The sequence below is a fragment of the Athene cunicularia genome, assembly GCF_003259725.1.
Source record: "Athene cunicularia isolate RWA chromosome 3 unlocalized genomic scaffold, athCun1 chr3_part1, whole genome shotgun sequence".
Classification (NCBI taxonomy): domain Eukaryota; kingdom Metazoa; phylum Chordata; class Aves; order Strigiformes; family Strigidae; genus Athene; species Athene cunicularia.
This window is the reverse complement of record NW_020799097.1, coordinates 73,928,413-73,944,841: the sequence shown is the minus strand read 5'-3', so window position 1 is coordinate 73,944,841 and position 16,429 is coordinate 73,928,413. Positions and strand designations below refer to the sequence as shown.

The 16,429-nt window shown below is 45.3% G+C and overlaps 1 protein-coding gene across 1 annotated transcript; it reads left to right on the top strand.

Moving 5' to 3' along the window:
• Positions 1–1,432: 1,432 nt before the first annotated feature.
• Positions 1,433–15,199, top strand: LOC113477880 (solute carrier family 22 member 2-like). Its single transcript, XM_026844561.1, has 11 exons — positions 1,433–1,843; positions 3,363–3,466; positions 6,737–6,891; positions 7,697–7,865; positions 8,708–8,822; positions 9,335–9,441; positions 9,606–9,820; positions 11,742–11,850; positions 12,557–12,669; positions 13,642–13,741; positions 15,133–15,199. The coding sequence occupies exons 1-11, from the start codon at positions 1,433–1,435 to the stop codon at positions 15,197–15,199; spliced, it is 1,665 nt and encodes a 554-aa protein (XP_026700362.1).
• Positions 15,200–16,429: the final 1,230 nt, after the last annotated feature.

The window sequence follows — 16,429 nt, the reverse complement described above, 5'->3', positions numbered from 1 at the left end:
TGATTCATGACAGTTCCTAGGCATGCCGGTCATTGTAATTCAATAGGGCTTCTTATTAATAGCCCTTTAAAATAACACGTTACTTATCACCTCTGTTTTCCTCCAAGGTTCATCATTTACTTTTGTGCTTCATTAAACTCAGAGAGGTCACCGAGTGGTCCACAGGGGAAAATGAACTAAGTGACAGCACCTGCTCAGGGATTCCCTTCAGAAGGACTAAACAAACTAAAAAGTCATAGAATCATAGAATATCAGGTTGTAAGAGACCTCAAGCATCATCTGGTCCAACATTTCCTGTCAAAAGCATGCATTACAGACTGGTTTAGAAGGAGTGGTAATAAAACCTGTCTGCAGAAAATCTGCAGGCAGAAATCTTTGCTCAGAGATGTTTTTTGACCAAATCCACACTTTTGATGTTCAGCCACACTGAACCTCTTCCAGTCTTCCATCATTGTTTACATTACTTGACACAGCAAATTGTTTACAGGGCAGGCAAATGGGGAACCACATGAAAGGACCTTATGCAACCAGCTATGAGAACATGACATAAATCATCCTCCTCAGTAAAAGAGGATGAGGATGTCTCCATTGCTTAAGCACACATTTACACATTAGCATTGTCTAATAAATTCACATGAAATATCTGTAAAGTGTTTGTGAGATGGGACTGTGGCTTACAGCAGCCTCTGCCCGCCGCCTCCCCAGGGTGCAGGGCAGGAGGTATGGCGCAGGGTGGGCACATGAGGGATGGTGACAGGTCTTGTGGCCACTCTCAGTTCCTCAGGGTGTGGAGTAGCTGTATGTGAACCCCTGCAAGTTCTGTCTGGGAACCTCAGACTCGGGAGTGCCAATTCATACTGCAGTGGCCGGTCTGCTTTGTATTTGGGGCACAACACTATTCTTTAGCTACTAGGTGCCTAAAAGAAATCTGCCCTGTTATGTCCTTTCTGTGTTGTTTTCTACACCCCCAAAGCAGCACGCAGGTGGTCATCTATATCCAGTATAATTTTTGAGTAAAAAGTTCTTCAGTTGTATATATACAAGGAAGAGGATAACATTGCTTTCATAATATTTATGGCCTCTGAAAATGCTGGACAAAGGAATTATTGTCTATCACATACCATGCACTGACAGACTCCCAGTGACACACTGAAAAGGACATGATCTAAGACATCACCCCTTGTATTTCAAGTGTGTCATATAGGAAAAAAAAAGGAACAACAGAGGCCAAAACAGGAGAGCCAAAGTTTGTTTAGAAATGGCATTTGAGAAACAAAGGTTGTGATGCATGGCTTGACAATTGACAAAGTCAATTAATTATTTGTTTGTGAGTTTTGAGCAAACACTTCAGCTGTTATTTAAGCATGCAGTGAAAGGCAAAGCCCTGGAACACAGCTGAGTTAGGTATTTTAATGAGTTGCAATATACAAAGATGCCGACTCTGGATGACATTTTAGAGCACATCGGAGAATTTGACTTCTTTCAGAAACGAGCCCTCTTTGTCTTATGCCTGCTTTCTGCTGCCTTCACCCCGGTGTATGTGGGAGTTGTCTTCTTCGGGTTCATCCCCGAGCATCGCTGCTTCAGTCCTGGCATGGCTGAGCTGAGCCAGCGGTGTGGCTGGAGTCTGGAGGAGCAGCTGAATTACACGGTTCCCGAGTGGGGTGGGCACAGGACTGGTTTCAGCAGCCGCTGCAGGAGGTATGAGGTGGACTGGAACATGACAGGCATCAGCTGCGCCAACCCCCTTAGAAGCCTCGTGGGCAATCAAAGTGCCATCCCCCTTGCTCCCTGCTGGGATGGATGGGTCTACGACACCGCAGGGACCTCTCTCGTGACTGAGGTAAGACATGGTTTGTCCAGAAATATCACTCTTGCCTGCACACCTTGAAGCTAGAAGATGCTGGATTGCTAAAATTTGCTTTTGGTGCACAGACTGAGCCTGACTGCTAATAAATAGTGAGTATCAGGACTTGCTAGGGATTTAGAGCAAAGGTTTATATGGATAAATATTGGGAAATTATTTCTTATCCTTTGGGAGGATAATACTGCAAGCTTGTCATCATTCAGACAATGGCTATTCTCATAATCCAGTATTTCAGTCACCAAAATGAGGGTAGGACCCTGTTGCCCAAACTGAGGAATTGCACACTTGGGTGGTAATCTAAACAGATATTCATGTACAATGAACAAGAAGTAGAAGATGGTGCTGAATTTGTCAGATAATGAGTTAGCAATAGCAGTGTTCTTTTCTTCCAACTTCCAATATCTAAACCAGATAGTTTTGAAAGTGAAAAGCTGGGCAAACCAGTACTAACAGTCTAAAAAAACATGTAGAGTCCTGAAGTTTAGGAAGGACCTCAAGATAGATCTCTTCTACTTCTCCTTCAGTCCCAAGCCTGTATTAACTATACCCAAACCATGCCTAGGAGACGTTTCTGTAACCTGTTTTTCAAAAACTGCGATGCTAGATACTTCCCAGCTTCCTTGGGTAGGGTATTTGTATTCCCTTGCTTCTCTATCATCATTACAAAGCAACTCCACCCCACTTTCCCTTGGGACAGATGGGTTAGGGCAAAGAAGAGCACTCCCAGCTGTCCTTTGCATCAGCCAAGCCAGGGAAACTGGTCTGAGCTGTTTGGTATGGCCTCAGCAAACTTGTCCGGGTTAGAAAGAGATTAAATAAGCAGCCATAAGAAGCCTTCATGCTTTGTTCTGGGCCGGTCTAGTTACACCTGAATGAACCTATCAGCTGTAAAGTTAACACCACTTTACCCTCTTCTCCTCCCCGAGTGCGGGTTGGTAACCTGTTAATTGTAAATTAAAAGCAAGTTACAGAGTGCTGGTTCACTGCAGAGAAAAGTTAACCAAATCCTGGGCGTTTTGCCAGTGCTAATGAGGAGTGGAACAGCCATCTCTTGGCTTCCCTCCGGCAGGGCTCATGACAGCCCCACCACCTCTCATACCTGGCACTGCTTTCATGCAGTGACATAATATACAGTTAGAGACAGGTCTTGGCATCTGGGAAGGAAACCATGTTCCAAGTGTCCTCCAAATTTCAAACAGATGGGTGGGGAGGAGAGGGCGAGATTTTTCTGAGTTTTTTAATTTGTTCATTCAGAGTTTCTCTCCCTTTCTCACTCTCCTTATGTGTCATTGTGCAATCATTTTCTGGGGTGTAACTTTTCCACAAGGTTTGGAGAAATCCAGACAAGATGTACTGCAGATGTCAGTTTAAGAGCTTAGAGGGTTTCTTTTCCAGAGCCTGTTTTCTAGTTGTGTGTCATCAGTTTCCTTCCTCCTTGAAGAGCCACGGTTTGTGCTGAATGTTCCCGTGCTTCTAACTGTGGTTGCCCTTGCAGTTTAACCTGGTGTGTGAGGACTCCTGGAAGCTGGACCTCTTCCAGTCGTGTGTGAACGCTGGGTTTTTTCTTGGCTCCATGAGCATTGGCTACATAGCAGACAGGTACGTACTATATAGACAGCTGTGAGATGAACCGTTTCCACCGGTTATCTATCTGCTTTCTGCATGTCACTGAACAACATCCATGATTCCAAATGGAAATAAATGCAATTAAAACTTGATTCAAAAGGCCCATGTGTCACTTACAAAGGGGTGGATGGTAGTTCCTAAGCCCCTGCTTTCAAAGGCTGTTCTGACCCAGGAATCCACAGAAATGCCATGATGTTGCTCCAATTTTACAGCCTCACAGTGTCTCTGTGGGGAATTTGCACATTCACAAGCGAAGAGCTTTTCTTTTCTTTCGCAGTGGCAAACTACAATGTGAGCTCAGAGTTTGAGATTAAATTTTAATTCATGCACCAAGGACTATTTGCCCATCTTTGTGATAAATTTGTTTCACATTAATTTTAACAGTATCCAGATGGCCATAAATCAGTTTCAGAATAGGAGAGTTTTTCTCAGATACAGAAATAGAAGCAGGTCCTTCCTAAATTTTCTTTGGTCCCCCTTTTTCTCAGTTGGCTCTTTATGTAGCCAGATCTAGACCTTATTATCCCTCATGTCCTCTTTTCCATCACAAACATCATTGTGCCATCTGTCTGCCCAGTGAGTTGTTTGGGTTTTTTTAATTTAGGCTCTGAACAAATTTAATGCTTTGTAGCTGACCTTCCTGTGCATGTTTACCAAATTTTTCAGTAAAAAGGCAAGAGAGGCCAAGACTGGAATTTTGAAGAGCTGAAGGTAACACAGGGTGAACAATCTTTCTGTAGAGTCAGTCTGTCTTGGAGAAATGTATTTTTTCTTTGTATTCTCAGAACACAGGAAAGCACAGCAAGCAATAACCTTTTCCTCCCATGCTGATCAAGCCCCCAAACCATCTCTGTTGGACACTGTTTTCTTCTTTTCATTTTCCCCCTCCTCCAAGGAGGAAGGTCTATGGGAAGGGGCACAGCCATACCCCATAGTACTTCCGCAGTGTCACAAAATAAGGATGGGACTGTGTCCCCACTCCCATGTTTCATTGCAGGCAAACACATAATCATTTAAGCTGTGCACACCACCTTTGTGGGGAAAGTGGCTACCACAGTCCTAGCTAACCTCAACCTGTCCCTGAACAGGGACAAACCTGCTCGTGAAGAAGCTCACCTATGGATGGATTGGACAGACCACTTTTCAGTCCTCAGTAAACCATTATCTTACTGCCAGTGAAAGAAACCATGTTTTTTTTAAGCTTTCTGCTTAAAGGGATTTTTCCTCAGAAGATAGTGATTTATCAAAGTAACTCTGGCCATATCTTGTGTGCAGCTACACCTTTGGCAAAAAACTCTCTTGGGTGAAAATAGCTACAGAAGTACAGATCCTACTTCTAGTAGGAAAGATCCTACATCTAGTCTTCATTCCTGGGCTGGAGTCCCCTGTTTGATTTGAAGGACAAAAGGCTGACATGTTTACACCAATTTTTGCTTTTCTTTACATGCATTGTGAAAGATCTTGGTCTCTTTTTTGCATTGGAAACATATGTCAGCCATCCATCCTCCCTTTCCCTTAAACACAAATTCTTGTTTTCTGGCTAATCTTCTAGTAAATTTGAAAGCATTCTTTCCAGAACTGACATTTGGATAATGATGCACAGCTTATGGGAGCAAAGGAGGGGATATGTAGCAGCTGCCCATCCAGGCATGGCAAGACATGAAACAGCAGTAAGCAGACCCCATGACAATCAGAAGCATTACTCTTCAGATCACCTTTTCAGCACAGGGGTGGATTAAGCAATCATGTTCACTAGCAAAGGCATTTCTTGGCAGCATACGGCTGTGCAAGCCAATAGAAACCGGAGCTCCCAAACCCCCAGCCATTTATATCTCTCTCTGTGTCGAAATACTGAAGGATCTTTTTATCAAGGCTTATAATCAAGCAAAAGTATGAAAAGACGTGAGGGAGTAGGATATCATTGCTGTTAAGATAAAGCACATGCATGTCATAGCATCGAGTGGTTTTCTACTGCTCTGCTCACTGTCATCCTGCTCCATTTCACCATGGTCCTTGCACTGCAAGCACCCAACAGCTATATAAAATCCCTTACCCAGAGGGTTTGCACTTAGGGAAAAAACAAAAAAAAACAAAAGCTTCAGATTTAGTAGAGAGAATGGGGGAAAGGCCCATTGATTCTGTGTTTCCTGGATTTGAAATATCCATCCTCTTCTTGTCAGACAGCCTGAGTGCAGTTGAGTGCTAGTCTTCCTGTGCATGAGACTGCTGCAACCCACTGTACTTGAGACAACTCCTGCAAATGTTTCAGCTGCTTCAGGGGAGATTTCATCAGCTCTTTCCAAATGTGCTTCTCTGAGGGATTAGACCTACTCATTTACTTGATCAGTTTCTGGGGACACATCCAGGCACTGACTTTGACATTCAAGAATCATAGGTGTCTTGGAATGACACCTCTGAGTCCACAGAGAGCTCCCAAGGTCAGTGCTAACATGCAGCATTGCACCTCTGCCATTCAGAGCTGTGGCCCTGGGAAAGGACCTTTGTGGGAGAGGGCTCTTCTCGTGGTATGATGATGGTCTTTTGGGCTGAACTTTAAGGCAAGTCAAAAATGTCCGTACATCAGGCTCGTGACAGGAGGAAAGTTTGAGCGATGGGATCTGCTGATGTTATTGTGGAGAATAGAAGACATTTATCTCGTCTGGCATTTATTATTCTATTTTTGTTAGTGGACAATGACTAATTTAATGTTTTTTATAAATCATACTTAGTAATGGGATATATATCTCTGTCAGCTAGAAAACAAATGCCTTTCCAGGGTTTCAGTAAGCTTGTTTCTTTTGGAAAGAATTTCTGACTATCAGTGAGTCACAGTGATACAGGAAATGACAACAGGGATGTACAAAACCCTGCTCAAGAGTCAGGCAAGGTTGATGAGAAAGCAGGTAAAGATCACAGTTATCGAACAAGATCCCCATTAAAAGCTACTGTAGCTTTGAAATATGTGCTGAAGAGCCATATCAATATGGGCATTTCTTGAACTCTTTAGCTAAGTCGTTAACCAGAAGTGAGCAATGACCTGAAAACACAGGACAGGGGAATCCTCTGAGCTTCCACTGAGATGAAAAATGTTGCAAAGGGAAGAGCAGATACAGACTCCTACTCAAAATGAACAGAGAAAAGGTAGGCAGGGTCCATCTCCAGCTTCTTCAAACCCTTTGGTTTCCCACCCTACCCTGACAGCACCTGAGCCTCTTTCTTCTCATTTCTTCTTCCTCTCCACAGGTTTGGCCGCAAACTCTGCCTCCTGGTCACAGTCCTCATCAATGCGGTCTCGGGGGTTCTTATGGCCTTTGCACCGAGCTACACCTGGACAGTGATCTTCCGCCTGATACAGGGACTGGTCAGCAAGGGGGGCTGGCTGACAGGCTACGTCCTCAGTTACGGCAGCTTGCAATTATACTTTCCGTCAGGAACCCCCTGTTTAGCAGCAGGGCTGACCCCGCTTGTTCCATTCAGTTTCTAAGGAACTGTGTGTAACAAGAGCAGACACTGACACTGTGCTATTTACTGCCAAACTGCACCTCTTTGCTTAAATACGGGTGTTTATGACCCAAGCTTGCACCAGCTCATAGATACAAATGGAATAATTAGGAGGCAGCTCTGAAAACTAGGGAGCATTCACATCTGGAGAGGCAATGGCCAAAATGAAGGACAAGGTCTAGAGACAAGAACTAATTGAAAAGGCTGCAAAGATGTATGACACTTCCCCGGGAAAGGCAGCAAGTGAGAGGTAATACTTGTGTTTCACAGCCTTGGTGACAAAACAATTTTTGCTGTGCTGTTTCACATGCTTGGCAGGTAGGGAGGCTCTGTTCCCAAGACGTATGGGAGGAGGGAGATGAAGGCAAGCGTCAGCTGTCTATTTTATCTTTGTATTTAGTTCTTAGCCAGAAGGAGTGCAAGGAAGAAAGCAACTTTTACCCCATGTTAATGGTTGAGGGCCTGACCCCTCTGGAGGCAGGGATGAAGTCCCCAGCTGAATGACAGAGGAGCAAGGGTCAGGACTTGTCCTGCGATTTACACCAGGAACCCAGATCTGCTCTGCTTTCCCATCCAAACCCACGCCCACACAGCACACCACAAGGACACAGCTACACACAGGGGCTCCATGTGGTTTTAGCTGGCAGGAGTTACATCCCCCCAGCTCTCCAAACATTTATTTTAGTTCATATGACTTTGCAGTTGCAGAATTTGTTGGCTCAAACTACCGGAGGGCAGTGGGCATCACTTACCAGCTTGCCTTCACCGTGGGACTCCTCATCCTCACCGCCTTGGCTTACCTACTTCCACACTGGAGGTGGCTCCAGCTCACAGTCACACTGCCCAATTTCTTCTTCCTGCTCTACTATTGGTAAGTGCCTAATCTTTCTTACAGCTTCCAGCAGCACTGAGCCAAAAGTAGGAGATCATAAATGGGAGTTGTGTAGAGATCAGCTGTAGGGCTACACATAGGTTTTCTAAGATGACATTGGATCAGATTGTCATTTTTCTGTTGTTCTGTTATTCCCCCTGCCCAGGGGTTTAGTTTGAATCACCTAAGAGCAAGGGACTACCTGCAACATGTCTTAATGCTTCTGTGTTTGCAGTCCTTGCCACCCATCACAAACTAATAAATCACTATTTCTTGAACAGTACTTGAGCTACTGTGAGAAGTGAGTTTTTCCAAACATTGATTAAATTGCTTTTTATTTTTTTAATGCAATCAACAGACTTTTGTTGAATATTTGCAAAAAAAATGGAGTGAAAATGCTCAGAAAATTTCATAACCAGATCAGGGAACAGATTTGGGAGGGGGTTTTGTTGTGGTTTTTTTTTTCTGGAAGTTTATTTTTAACATGGAGAAGATGAAGGATCAGGTTTAGAGGTGTTCTTTTTTATATCCACAGTCTATCAGACATTTCTAAAACATGTCAACAGAATTTATCTCAGACTAATGTTTCCAAACTATAATAAACTGGTTTTAGCCTTTAAAAAAATAGATTAAAAAAAATCAGGCTATGTTGTCATTCAAGAGGAGCACAAATCAGATTGCAATCACTGGCAGACAGAGCTATCACTGATATCAGTACCAGCCTTGGATATTCAATACACCATAGGATCCTAGCCCAAGAAACTCAGTTCCATTTTCTTTTTCTGTGTACCAGTAACATGCATTTTCCTTCATCATAGCTGTCACGTTTACATGTGTTGCAGGTGCCTGCCTGAGTCTCCCAGGTGGCTCATATCTCAAAAGCAAAATGACAAAGCTATGGAAGCTATTAAGCACATTGCCAAGGGAAATAAGAAGAATTTACCTCTCTCTTTCCAGGTGACTGCACTGCATCTGATGCATATATGCAAAGCTCAGGGCAAATAATTTAATGAATTAAGGATTGATTTGAGTTTAGAGTAGGGAGCAGCTTGGCAAGTAAGTTTTCATTGACTGCCTACGACCCTTGCAGAGCACATTTGGGAAAACAGGCTTTCAAAAATAGCTAGCAGACAAGAAAAAATATTCCTTTGAGTAGTAGCAGTCAACAGTAAACTCACCAAATCTCGTGACTGAACAATCCAGAACATCCTCACTCATTACTTTTTTTAAATGCTGCTTCATGCCATGCAATGGCCTAATACACATGGCTACACAGATATGAAGGCTGTCTATATAAATTTTCATGTTTCCCCAAAACACTCTGGAGAAGTTATTTTGCCCTGTTACTTATCTGGCAAATGAAAACCCTAATCTTTCCATTAATCCAAAGGAAAATATTCATTGCAGTGCTCACCACCCTCTCCTCTGCCCAGTGTAATCTCTTGTCCTTCTATTGCTTGTGCTCCTAGAATCTCCGCTCCAAAGATGAAGATGGAGAAAAGCTGAAACCTTCATTTCTAGACCTGGTCAAGACACCTCAGATCAGAAAACACACATTTATTTTGATGTACAGTTGGTAAGGGAAGACTTTTGCAGTCTAAATGGAGGTGTGTGATTCAGTGCCCTAAACTGTCATCACTGATTTAAGCTTGTTTTCCTCCTGACCAGCTGCAAATCTCAGTTCTGTATATAAACTCTCTCTCAGAGTTTGGCTTCATTTGCACCCTGTTTTCTGACCAGGTTCACAAGCTCCATCCTCTACCAGGGGCTCATCATGTACATGGGAATAGCTGCTGGGAACCTGTATCTGGATTTTCTCTACTCTGCTCTCGTGGAGTTCCCAGCCGCCTTCATTCTCATGCTAACACTGGATCGCATTGGCCGTCGCTACCCCTGGGCTGCAGCAAACGTGATGGCAGGTGGTGCTTGCCTCATTACGGCCTTAGTCCCAGACAGTGAGTCATGAAATCCCTCTCTGTCAGTGAACTTTCTCCCTGTCTCTTGGTTATTGCCCTGAAAAATGGAAAAACAATCCTTGCTAACCTGGCCCATGTCAGTATTGTGATTCGATGAAGACAAATTCCATAAAAGCTAACATACGTCCCACCATCAGCATTTATACCAGTTAACGAGAGGCTGGAGAAATGGGGTGAATTAAATATCCAAAATGGCATCAAACCAGATGTCGTCTGATCCTGTGCTAGATCACGAAACATGCCATATTAAGTCCACAATTTTTGTCTGGTTTAAAATTTGGATTTGAATGCATAATTCAAAAAATCCCAATGTTTTCTATTTCTGAAAAGGAAAAATGTATGGGTACATGCACATACTTAAACATCATCTGGGTACCGTAAGTATTTCCTGCATCTACACATCAAAAGTGCTGCTGCCATAAACGTAGGCTGTTGAGCAACCACAGTGACAGCACTTGGTTTTTGTTTAGCTAAGCATTTCTCTCCAAGGCTATAGTCTCAAAGCAATGTGTCCCTTAAGGGCCACAGAAAGAAACAGCTTTCCTTTTTCTTTATGGAATAAAGCTAGACTGAAACCACAGATGTAACAGTGCCAACAACTGTCACTTCATGGGAGAACAAGTACAAACCCACAAAATGTTACGAAAAATGTCACAAGCAAAAACCCAAAGTGTCCAGACAATGGAAACTCATTTTAACAAGCAACTGGGGAGTGCAGGGACTATGCAAGGGACCACTGGGCTTTGCTGAGGGAGCACAGGGGTGGGAGCCGCACGGCCCTGCAGCTGCTGCCTGTACCAGGGCAGTGGGAACAGCAGTCCCCGGGTGAGGATCTTGCTCCAGGGACAGTCACAGCCAGTGAAGACACTGCTGCCCTCCCAGCTCAGCCCATGGTTTGATGCCCCACCGGGCTTGGTGGCAGCGCCCACCAACAGAGACCCCAGCTTTCCCCACTTGCCTGTGTTAGCACTACCAGCCCTAAGCTGAGCCCCCTTCAAAGCCCGGAGCCCAAAGTCCAGCCCTCCAGAAAAGGGTTGTTTTTCACCCAGGCCAGCTCTGCGGGGCTGTCAGAGCCCCGTCGAGGAGGCAGGGATGGCCCCAGACTCCCACAGCTGCAGTTGCTGCAGATCACATGCAGGAGTGGCTGGTGTCTCAGCCCTGGAGAGTCTCTACTAGCACAGCTTGGCAGGAGCTATGGGTCAATAAAATACTGCCCTGGGCTTGATGAGCCACTCAAATGGTGAAATGAGGGAGAAACTCAATGCTCTGTATGTGCTAATAGCTGAAACAACTGAATCCATGATCCAAGGTCAGTTTGGATCTAAAAGTGCACATGGCACACAGAGATGTGCTGCACTGACTCTACACCCAGTCCTGGGATATTAATTTATTTGCAGCAGACATCTGTAGCTCCAGATGTGAAAGCAATTGTAGAGCATATGTGAAAGACAGGGAGGCAATACAAACTTGTCCCAGTCTGAAAGCCATCAGAAACCTCTGTGCAAAAGTACAGAGAGTATCTTGCTGACAAGCAAATTTCAACTACCAAACAATGCAGCTACCCTCTGTTTAGTTTTATTGCAAGCAAGAAATGGTGACTTGCATAAGCTTTTGGTTAATGTACTGGATAACCCAAAATAGTTTCTATCATTGATTTCTCCTCTCTGTGACAGCAACCTTGCAAAATCTCAATTCTCAGTTATTTGCTTGAATCACAAGACAATTGCATTATAAATTTTTTACTGATTGAAACAGCACATGAACGTGTGCTGTCCTCTTGACCTTTCATGACAGCAGACTTACTGTTTTCTTAAATTAAGTTCAATGCTGGTTTACATCAAGAGCAGAAAAAACCCTGTAGTTTTGTATTCCAACCTTAATGTGCACAATGTCTTTCCAGCGCTCTATTGGCTTAAAATGACTGCAGCTTGCCTGGGCAGGATGGGAATTACCATGTGCTATGAAATTATTTGCGTGGTAAATCCTGAGCTGTATCCAACATTTCTCAGGTAAGTGCACCATCTTCTGTTAACTGGTAAAAATACTGGCTATTTCTCTGGAAGAGACTGTGGGAAGCCAGCTCAAGGCTGTGGATGCAGCTGAGGAGTCTGTGGCTGATGCACTGCCCTGAAAAAGGTGTTTGTGTGTATTAAATACACCTTGCAAATGTGGAGGAGAGCTGCTGGGTGGTGCAACAGAAACCCCCCACCTTCCCTTGTCAAAGTCCCTTCCCTGCTTCTGAGCCCAGCACTGAGGCAGCAGGTTTCTGAGGGGAATGTAAGAAACCTTCCCAAACACCCTCCAGGCTCCCCTTCCAGTGCAGTTCAGTGAACCAGAAGTCAAATATTCATTAACATCTCTCCCCCAATATAGGGCTAGTCTTAATGTCTTGCCTTGTCTAACTCTCTCCCCCGCTCATTTAATCTTGCAGTATTTCCCCACGGGAGAATGCTCTACCTCTGCTCTCTTTTGATTATGTTCACCACAATAGAGGCCAGACCTTTCTAAGCCCCAGGGTGTTTGTTACCTGTCTTTTTCTCCCTGAGGCTCTCGGCCTGTCCCTCCTCCCATCAGCTGCAAATCCCCAGCAGGGTGCTGACCTGCTCCAGCATCTGCGGGTCCTGCCGGGACACTGAGGGTGCAGGGCTGTGCGAGGCACCCTCAGGCGGAGCTAGTGACCCTGTGTGTGTGCATGCCTGTGTTCCCGCTTTGCAGGAACCTGGGAGTCCTCGTCTGCTCATCCATGTGCGACCTTGGTGGGATCATAACACCCTTCCTTGTGTACCGACTAGCGGAGCTCTGGCACGAACTCCCCCTGGTCGTCTTTGGTAAGAGCTGTGAGATGGGTCAGTTGGCCACAGCCTAGATGAATGAGTTTGGTGATCTATTTCTTGCCTTCTAAAAAAATGTAGATAGATTTATATGCATGTTTGTCAACATGTAAGGCACAGCTTGGTAAGTCTGTTACATCTGGATGTTTGGAAGTTGTGCCAAAGTCACACCTCAGCCCTTTCCGCAGCAGAGGGGATCCCATATTTTTGGTACAGCTCTTTCAAGCTTTGACTTCCTCCTGCAGAGCCCTTCCCAAGGGAGGAATGTCGCTGGGTTCTGACCCTCTCAACTGGATGTGGTTACAGGACCTGAAGTCCAAGCAGGATGGCCTCCTGTCTCCCTACAAAAAAGTCACACTCCACCTCTTGCTGGCACCTCAGGGGCACAGTCTGTCAAAGATCTCATAGCAATTCAGGATGACAAAGCAGCATGTCAGCCCTAATGTTAAGACTACTATCCTAAAAAAAGGCTGCCTTGAATGCCTGCTACTGCACGTATTCAGATCGATGTCCCCACATGCACCATCTGCCCTGAGTACAGTCATAGCAGCCTCTAACTAATCAGAAGGTGAAACTGGCCAGGTTGGCTGGTAGCAACCTTTTGTGCATGTCCTAATCTACCCAAAAGTAGGGATGACAGCTAGCTAATGTCACCCCAGTCCCATGCCAGCTGCACAACTGGAGCCAAAACCTGTTTCTTTCACACTGTGTGCACAAAGTAAGGGAACCAGTCTGCCTCTGGGTCTATGGTCCAGGACAGCTTTCCAGGCCTCAGATGCACCTCAGAAATATCTGCAATTACTGAAAAATGAGAATGACATAGATAAAAATCCAAGACATTATCACTTTGAAAGGTGCTTATTCAATTATTGGGGCAGCTGTGTCTCAATGAGAATTAGTTAGTGACTTGGAATTAAACTCGGGCATGACCATTGTGTTGCCTTTGCAATCCTTGTTCTGTGTTTGCAGCTGTGATTGTCTTAATTGACAGTGGTTTGGTTTTGCTCCTACCTGAGATGAAGGGAAAAGCTCTGCCTGAGACCATTGAAGATGCTGAAAATTTGCACAGGTATGGCATTAAGGACCCTCCTTCAGACCAGAGCAACTCTCCTTTAAATCTGCAACATCTGCTAAGAAAAAAGTTATTGTACATCTCCGAGGATCTGTTGGGTATTGTTATAGACATATAAATACAGTGGATGGCTGGTGGGTAACTCATGCCCCGGTATCAAGATCAGGCTCTGGGCTCTCCTGCATGATCTGATCAGAATCCACTAACACCTTACATGGGAGCCAGACAGTAAGAGAAGGCATATGGAGGGCAGTTTCAGAAAAGCACCAGTCTGGGCTTCAGTTGCTCCTTAGACAGCACGTACAGCCTCTCCACCTTGAGAGGCATCTGTAAGCATGAGGAAACACATCCTCCCTGCCACAGCCAGCCACTGATGGCAGCTGACAGTGGCTTTCAAGCAGGAGAACACCTTGGCATGACAGCAGGAGCTTTTGGCAGCTCGTTCAGCCGTCCTACCTGCCCTGGGCAGGTGAGGCAGAGGGGAAAAGGCACAGCTCCTCAGGGAAAGGCAAACAGGTCGATGGCATGGAAACCCTACTCAAGCTGGCTGTTGTACTTGTGTGAAGAAAGCCGAGGAACACAACCCCCAGTCATGCCATCCTCCTAAAAACTTAGCAGTCCCATCTAAGCATCTGCGGCTGCCAGCTGCACCCCACATGTGCTCAGGGATTCTCACCACTCTGGTCTCACCCCCCATATGCAGCTGTGCAAGGGGACTGCTGATGTCACCAGAGAGGCTCACATCTAATGGGGACAAAGCTGTCTGAGGTGTAGTTTTAAGTCTGGTGAAGCAAGGCAGGGAATGTCCTGTGGTTTCAGTGCTTTCTCCTTCTGACACGACTTGCACCTGCTGAAGCAGCTCCCAGGGTGAGTGCAGAGCTCCGCAGGCACTAAAGGAGCTGCTTGGATTTACTGAAGCTGATGCAGAGCCAAAAGATACTTGGTCTAGTAAAAAATTGGGTGTGGAAAGAAAAGGACCCAAGCCTGGCCAGAAAGGGATGGCAACGTAGCGCAGGGTGAGTGTGGAGAGGTTGCCCTTAGGAAAAGTTAGGAAGTCCATCCATGCAACCACAAACTCAGATGTTACTTTAGGAACCACCTAGAATAACGGTTTTTACAGTAGGAAATGCCAGAGTTAAAGTTACTAATGCTACTGTTAGGATAGGCTTTCCAGAAAGCGGTGCAGCTGCAATAAGACCACAGAAACGCTCCAGTTTACTCCTTATTCTGCTGCTCTTCAAAATAATCTAACCTCATTTGTAAAATTACCAGTGATGAGACATCCATTAAACCTAGTTTTCAACGATTGTAAGCGTATGGATTATTTGGTGGATCATGCTGTTAGCCACCAAAGAGCATCATCTGCCTTTTCCCCTTTCCTTCCACAGGCAAGAGAGAAGCAAAGAAAAAACTATTTATCTCCATGTTCTGACTTCTGAAGCTGCCCCCAAGTAAGAATCAGAGGATTGTTTAGGTTGGAAAAGACCTTTAATATCAAGTCCAACTGTTAATCTAGCACTGCCAAGTCCATCACTAAACCATGTCCCTAAACACCACATCTATATGCCTTTTAAATACCTCCCAGGGATTGTGACTCAGCCACTTCCCTGGGCAGCCTGTTCCAATGTTTGACAACCCTTTCAGTGAAGAAATTTTTCCTAATGTCCAATCTAAACCTCCCCTGGCACAACTTGAGGCTGTTTCCTCTCATCCCATCTCTTGCTACTTGGGAGAAGGGACTGACATGCACCTCGCTACAACCTCCTTTCAGGCAGTTGAAGAGAGTGATAAGGTCTCCCCTCAGCCTCCTTTTCTCCAGCCTAAACAATCCCAGTTCCCTCAGCCACTCTTCATAAGACTTGTGCTCTCTAGACACTTCATCTGCTTCATTGTCCTTCTCTGGATGCAGTCCAGCACCTCAAGGACCTGTTTTGCCCCAGATCTACCTTTGTTGTGGCATGCAGACAGAAGAGTGCCAGCAGAGCAGCTGCAGCAAGCCCATTCCTTGACCCCACACGCAGGGGACAAGCCAGGCCAACATGGTGATCTTTTCCCTGTTGCGCTCTTCCAGCTGCCAGCAGTCTGTGGCTTGGGGACTTCCTGAGCCGGAGGTCATCTGGCCACGTTTCTGCGTCAGTCCCTCATGGCCCACCCTTCCAGGAATTTTCCTATTTGCCTTCTGAACACATTCATGCTTCTGGCATCCCAGGGCATCTGGCAGCAGCAACTCATAGAGCATGAGTGGGAAATCCATGAAGGAACACTTTCTTCTGCTTGTTACAAAACTAAAAACCTCTTTGGACCACTCACAGTTTGCTTCTGTAACGAGTGGGAGTGTATTTGTGAGCAAAACTCACCGCCTCCAAGCTACACCTGATTCGGCATGAAAGCAAGCATGCAGACAGTGATGGATTTACTGTCACAATTCCCCCTACACCCCTTAAAATCTTGGTACTGTCAGTCAGTCTATGGATCCTGATGCCCAGAACATTGCCATCATGAGACAGCTCCTGATGCCCAGCAGCAAGCACCACTCCTGCAGAGCCTGCTTTGGGACCCCAGGGCACCCAAAACCCCTTTTCCCTCCCAGTTTACTCCTCCTTTTCCGGAGAAATAAGTACAAAAAATAAGTAATTCTAAGCCCAGACTAGCTTTTAAGTTTTGGCATCCCCGAATTTGACTAGA

Coding starts and splice junctions, on each gene's coding strand:
- LOC113477880 (XM_026844561.1), top strand. CDS start 1,433: ATGCCGACTCTGGATGACATTTTAGAGCACATCGGAGAATTTGACTTC. Junction 7,866..8,707: donor TTCTTCCTGCTCTACTATTG/GTAAGTGCCTAA, acceptor CATGTGTTGCAG/GTGCCTGCCTGAGTCTCCCA. Junction 12,670..13,641: donor ACTCCCCCTGGTCGTCTTTG/GTAAGAGCTGTG, acceptor CTGTGTTTGCAG/CTGTGATTGTCTTAATTGAC.